The sequence below is a fragment of the Cebus imitator genome, unplaced genomic scaffold (genome assembly GCF_001604975.1).
Source record: "Cebus imitator isolate Cc_AM_T3 unplaced genomic scaffold, Cebus_imitator-1.0 Scaffold198, whole genome shotgun sequence".
Lineage (NCBI taxonomy): Eukaryota > Metazoa > Chordata > Mammalia > Primates > Cebidae > Cebus > Cebus imitator.
This window is the reverse complement of record NW_016107513.1, coordinates 3,890,915-3,897,557: the sequence shown is the minus strand read 5'-3', so window position 1 is coordinate 3,897,557 and position 6,643 is coordinate 3,890,915. Positions and strand designations below refer to the sequence as shown.

The following is a 6,643-nucleotide window of genomic DNA, read 5'->3' as shown; positions in this document are numbered from 1 at the left end:
TTTTTGGAGACAGTTTCTCTCTGTCTCCCAGGCTGGAGTGCAGTGGCGTGATATTGGCTCACTGCAACCTCTGCCTCCTGGGCTCAATGACTCTCACACCTCAACCTCCCAAGTAGCTGGGACAACAGGTGCATACCACCACGCCTGGCTAAGTTTTTTGTATTTTAGTAGAGATGGGGTTTCACCACATTGCCCAGGTTGTTCTTGAACTCCCGAGCTCAGTCAATCCTCCCACCTTGAATAATTTACCTTTTCTAAGTTTCTTGTGAAAAAAGGCACAGAGAACCTGGCAAGTGTATTAGAACATAGATACTAAATTGTTACATTCCATCTTTGATGGTAACTTCTTTCTCTTTCTGATCTTGAACCAACTTCATTTCTCCCTTACCGTTTCTCTAGTCGCAAACTTAGTGATGAGATGAGAGTGTAGATGGGTAGAAGAAGGCTGGGTCAAAGGGGTGACAGGGACAGCGGCTGCCATGAGCCTCCCTGACGACATGGCGGGACTGCTGTGTGCCCGGGCCGGGCGTGTGAGTTGTTGGCCGGGTCTGGCCAGGCCTCCCCACCTCCTCTGTGTTCTCTGTTTCAGCCCAGGCAGCAGCCGTACATCCTGCCTCCCGTTCACGTGCAGTGTGGTGAGCACTACTCGGAAACGCACACCTCGCAAGGTAACACTGGCTTGCCATTCTCCCTTCTTAAGACAAAAAGTTGAATACCAGTAAGCAGTAAAGAAGACTTTTAAAAAAAAGAAGACAGGGATGCTTTCTTTTTAACTTTGTCATTGTCTGAATGATAGTATCTAACGGCTTCAATTTGCAGAAGGCTTAAACTATCAGTTACCTCTGATCAAAAACCTTCCCCAGTATTGGCTGCTCTGGGAGTCGGGGTCAAGGCAGCAAGCAAGTTCTTTCTTCTCCCTTTCCTAAGTGAGCTTAGAGAAGAGAGTGTGATAGCTCAGCTCAAGTGAATGCACTTCACCTTCATTGCCAGTATCAGAAAGCTCCCGGCAGTCATTCTGCTTTTCATGGTGACAGAACACGGGCATGCAGAATAATTGGAAGAAATACACAAAGTCAGCCTTTTCTCTTAGCTGTTTTTCACACCTCGTTCTCCAGCCCCTTTCTTGGTACACTTGCTTTTTTCTTTTCAGACTAAAGTAAATCTGTTTTATTCCTCTCTTTCTCCCAAAATTTCTCCCATGCAAAATGTGTGAAAAAGCTTCTTCTACTAGTAATGACTTTATGGTAACAACTAACATTCATGGAGTAATTATGGTACTGCTCTAAGTACTTGGTATATATTGTTTCATGTGATCCTTCAAATAAACCTATAGGTACTATTATTATTTCTGTTTTCCAGATAGACATATTGGGGTACAGAGAGATTAATGATGGAACTTAGATATGAAAATTGGTAACATAATCATTATGCTAACTGCATTTGAAAAAAAGGAGATGGTAGAAAACCTTGGATGTTGGAAATATAGTAAATGGTTAATTCATTCTATGTTATCAACTCCTGGCCATTTTGAATCCTCTGCTGTATGAAAGTGTGAGCATGAAAACCAAGACAATCGAGACTGTTTAATTTAATAAAATAGTACTTTTTACAAGGAGACTAGCAAATTTACCACATTTCTATGGGACAAATCCCATGGGAGGTGGCTAAATTGCAGCACATTTGTCTCTGTGTCCCCTTGTTTGTCCTGCCTGTCTCATCTGATCAGATCTCTGTCCATGCACCTCCTCTTCAGTTGACTATTTTCAGTCACCTTTTCTGTTTTTCACCTTCTCTGAGTTTACCTTTCTCTGTTTTGCTCATGCTTAAATCTGTAGTGTGAAAATGAATATATCTTGGCTACAGAAAGGCAAGAGATTGCCTTCCTGGGGGCGTGTGTGTGTGTAAGAGAACACCAGACACCTAGAATGGACCTGATTTTAGAAATCTGCTTTTTATCTCTTTAGGTACCTCTTTAAACTATAATTTTTACTTGAATTGACCTAAGTGATGAAATAGATCTAGAGGGGATTTTAGGAATTGCCAAAAAGAACTCTTGATTCTAATTGTGCCCTCTGTTGCTGCTCAGGACCAACTAGCTGTGCTGACACCCTGGCTACATCATTTGATTTGTGTCTTTAGAATGCCCAGCAGTCCCCTGAGTGAAGGGGCCTTTTCCATTGCCATCAGGAAGAGCAGTTCTAAGTCCTTAGTAACTGAAATCTATTGCCCTATTAAAGTTCTTGACTTCCTGGTCTAAATATTCAGAGTCCTGTTGCTGAGCCCTGCACAAGAGGACAGGTCTCCCCAGTTGGAGGGCCATTGTTGGTGCCTGATTTCAAAGCTCATGACAAAACTGAGAACTTCCCCAAGTGACACTTACTCCAAATGTGTGCATGCCTTCTTTGATTAGGTTTGCTTTTTCCTTTCAGTATGCTTTAAGGTGTTCTTTCTGTATGTTGGCATTTCATCCAAGATAGTATTTTTTATTCTGTAGAGTATGTTGGTGGAGACCATGGGATTTCATTTTTTATGACTTATTTAAATTAAAAGTTACCTCATGAGTATAGGATGTACATTGTTGCGGCAGAATGGCGTGGAGGTTCACGTGCCTTTGCTTGACTTCTTGTAGACAGCATTTTTCATGGGAATGAAGAAGCCCTGTATTGCAACTCTCACAACAGCCTGGACTTAAATTATTTAAATGGCACCGTCACCAATGGCAGCGTGTGTAGCGTTCACAGCGTCAACTCCCTCAACTGCTCGCAAAGTTTCATCCAGGCCTCCCCCGTGTCCTCCAACCTCAGTATCCCTGGGAGTGACATCATGCGGGCCGACTACATCCCGAGCCACCGGCACAGCGCCATCATCGTGCCCTCCTACAGGCCGACCCCCGATTATGAGACAGTCATGCGGCAGATGAAGAGGGGGATCCTGCATACAGACAGCCAGAGCCAGTCTCTGAGAAACCTCAACATCATCAACACCCATGCCTACAACCAGCCAGAGGATCTGGTGTACAGCCAACCCGAGATGCGGGAGAGACACCCCTACACTGTACCTTATGTGCCACAGGGGGGCTACAGCAACAAACTGTTCAGTCCATCCGACCAGATGAACCCAAAGAATCACGTGGTGCCGAGCAAGCCGGGGGCAAGCGCCATCTTGCACACGGTGAGCACCCCGGAGCTGGCCAACATGCAGCTGCAGGGCACCCATAACTACAGCACCGCCCACATGCTCAAGAACTACCTCTTCAGGCCGCCGCCCCCCTACCCACGGCCACGCCCTGCCACCAGCACTCCAGACCTGGCCAGCCACCGCCATAAGTATGTCAGCGGCAGCAGCCCGGACCTGGTGACCCGCAAGGTGCAGCTCTCGGTGAAGACGTTCCAAGAGGACAGCTCTCCAGTGGTGCATCAGTCTCTCCAGGAGGTGAGCGAGCCCCTCACGGCCACCAAGCACCACGGCCCGGCGAACAAGCGCCACAGCCTGGAGGTGATGAACAGCATGGTGCGGGGCATGGAGGCCATGACGCTCAAGTCGCTCCACCTCCCCATGGCGCGCCGCAACACGCTCCGGGAGCAGGGGCCCCCCGAGGAGGGGCCGGGCAGCCACGAGGTCCCCCAGCTCCCTCAGTATCACCACAAGAAGACCTTCTCTGATGCCACCATGCTGATCCACAGCAGCGAGAGCGAGGAGGAGGAGGAGGAGGCTCCAGAATCGGTGCCCCAGATCCCCGTGCTCCGGGAGAAGATAGAGTACAGCGCCCAGCTGCAGGCGGCCCTGGCCCGCATCCCCAACAAGCCCCCGCCTGAGTACCCCGGCCCGAGGAAGAGTGTGAGCAATGGGGCGCTGAGGCAGGACCAAGCCGGCCTTCCTCCCGCCATGGCCAGAGCCAGGGTGCTGAGGCACGGGCCGGCCAAGGCCATCAGCGTGTCCCGGGCCGACCCGTCGGCTGTCAACGGGGCCTCTCTCGGTCCATCCATCTCTGAACCCGACCTGACGAGCGTGAAGGAGCGGGTCAAAAAAGAGCCCGTGAAGGAGAGACCCGTGTCTGAAATGTTCTCCCTGGAGGACAGCATTATAGAGAGAGAGATGATGATCAGGGTGAGTGTCCTCCTCTCCCGGGCATTTTCCAGAAAGCACAGGCTTCAGGCACTGAGCACGGGGCAAGGCTTATGCGGGGAATGCAGTCGGTTTTTAAGGAATCATTGAGCATTTAATCAGGTAGTACTTTATCACACAAAACATTGGGGTTTTGCCCTTTCAGATGAGTCTTCCTATCTTATTTGTGGCTTCTAACAAGATGTACTTGGTACGTTGTTATGGCCAGTGCCTCAGCCAGCATTTTGCTGTTTATTCAAGGCTCAGACTTCAATTGTGTGAGCTGCTATTATGGAAGCTCACCTTTCTATGTCTTTCAGTGTTTTGTTTTCTTGAAGGAAAGCTGTCCTCCACCCCCAGTTAGTTATTAAAAAGCAACATCCCCATACTGCCTTCTGTATAGATCTGTAAGTCAAGACAGCTCACCAGTATTATCTGGACTGTAATATGTCTAGCTTTATATTCAGATTTTCTTTCAATAGATGTTTCATACAGATTCAAGAAAATTATAGTAATTGGATATATAATTTTCCATTGAACTTATTCTTTGTCTGTTTAAAACTTGTACTTTATGTTTCTCAAATATTTTTACTTAGGCTTTTTGTCATTATCCAGAGTGTTTCTTTTTTTAAAGCCTGAGGCACTTTGTGGTTTTAGCCTCAATATAATAATCATTCCCTTACTCTCAGAATTCCTTTTCCTCTGTCACTTCGGCTTTGTAGTTTATAAAAATGAGGACCTTAGAAAATCAACGTTTCCTGTGAACTCAAGAGACTGTATGAGCAGTGCCCAAATCAGTAGGATTAGGCAGGTAAAACCAGTTGGATGGCAGATATGTTATGCTCTCTTGGGCAAAGGTATAGTTGTGTGCATGTCTGCGAGGTCATGGTGATTCTCCATTAGCATAAAGATCATGTGACCAGGGTGACCTAGGAATATCCACGGGACTGTGTAAATTATGGTAGGGGAGGCAGTATACAATATTCATGAATCAAACACCCAGCTAACTGCTTTCCTGAAAAATGGTCTGCGTTGTAAAAGATCTAGGTTTTTTGTGTTTTTTTTTTCTTTAACTTATGAAGATTCAAGTCACTAATATGTTACTTGCTCTGTTTTAAAATGAAAGCAACTGGCTATGGTAAGGTAGAGAAAATGGGTGAATTGTATCAGAATATTTAAGACTCAAATTAAGTTCTGAGTTACCTCACCTTATAAAAATATGTCAATATACTAAGTACTCAACAAAGATCCAGGATATGGGATATTTAAAAATACATTTCTCTTGGATCAGCATCAAAAATATCAGTTTCTGTACAACCCATGTCAAGTTTTTAAGTATACACACATTGAAATTATTTCTGATAAAAATCACAAACTCCACAGAAATCACTAAAGATATATGCAGACAACTTTCAAATACATTTTGACGTCAAAGTCAGGCAGTTCACTTGGAAGAAGTTATAACCAGTACCCCTGAATTTTTGTAGTAAGATGTTTGACGTCAACTTTGATTATGGGAATTCTTTACATCTCACACAAAGGAGGCACTGGTGCTTAGAAACTTAAGAAAATTACTAGAACTATTAAGACTGAGGTGAAGAATTTGTACAGCTTTCCACAATTTCAAAGAGGTAGTGATAGATACTTGTCCTCCTGGCAATATCAAATGCACTTTCTTCCAAGTTGTTTTTCAGCCCTGGTTTGATATAACACTTCATCAGGAGGAGTTCTAGGGTATCCTTGCTGTCTCTGTTCCCAGTAGCAAGATGCAAGGGGGTCAGGAGGACTTTTGTTCGGGCATTGACATCTGCATCATACTGCAGTCAGAAAGAAGCCACTCTGGTATTATTCCACTTAAAAGCACTGTGCAGGGGCGTCCAGCCATCCACAGTCACTGCATGAACATCTGCCCCCTGTGCAATGAGCTCTCGGCTAATATCTAAGCGTCCACTGTAGGCTGTGTGATGAAGAATGGTACACTCGTATTCATCCCTGGTGTTCACCTGAGTGGCCTTTTCAGAAAGTAGTCTCCGCACTGTAATAAGCTGATTTTTTTCAGCAGCCCAAAGAAGCAATTTGCTGGGTCTTTTTGCATTTTTTGTCTTGCAGTTCATACCACTCTTCCTTTTTTTCATCTTGCTCCTCGTCTGCATGAGAATTGCCTGCCCAAAGGCTTTGAGTACTGGTAGGAATAAGGTGTCCACGTGTTTCCAACAATTCAAGTTGGTTAAAGTGTTCAGAAAAGTCCAAGGAATTCTCTTGGTCTGGTATTCCATCATTATTTCCTTTTTCTTTTTCCATTTTTACTACTATTCTAAATAAAAAGCATTTTGAATGCCAGCGTATAAACAGTCTTTCTAGAAATGAATTATGACTGCTTTATTCATCAAGATCTAACAGAAGGGAAAATTGCCACCAACAAACTTAACTCTATCAAAAATTCACACGTGTATGTAAATAAACACATACATATGTATATATACATCCATATTACCATTTGAAGATCCATTCTAGTGTTAGACGTGAATAGCTCTTCTTC

At 44.9% G+C, this 6,643-nt stretch overlaps 1 protein-coding gene and 1 pseudogene across 2 annotated transcripts in view; one reads left to right on the top strand and one right to left on the bottom strand.

Moving 5' to 3' along the window:
• The window catches only part of PTPN14 (protein tyrosine phosphatase non-receptor type 14), a 47,083-nt gene that overhangs the window by 15,894 nt on the left and 24,546 nt on the right, over positions 1-6,643 (top strand). The window contains exons 7-8 of the mRNA XM_017547536.2: positions 590-668; positions 2,630-4,107. Of these exons, the coding sequence (XP_017403025.1) occupies positions 590-668; positions 2,630-4,107 (1,557 nt within the window). The remainder of the gene's footprint in view (positions 1-589; positions 669-2,629; positions 4,108-6,643) is intronic.
• LOC108317214 lies at positions 5,172-6,515 on the bottom strand (annotated as a pseudogene). The gene has a single exon (XR_001830648.2). The product of XR_001830648.2 is annotated as an ankyrin repeat domain-containing protein 49-like (transcript).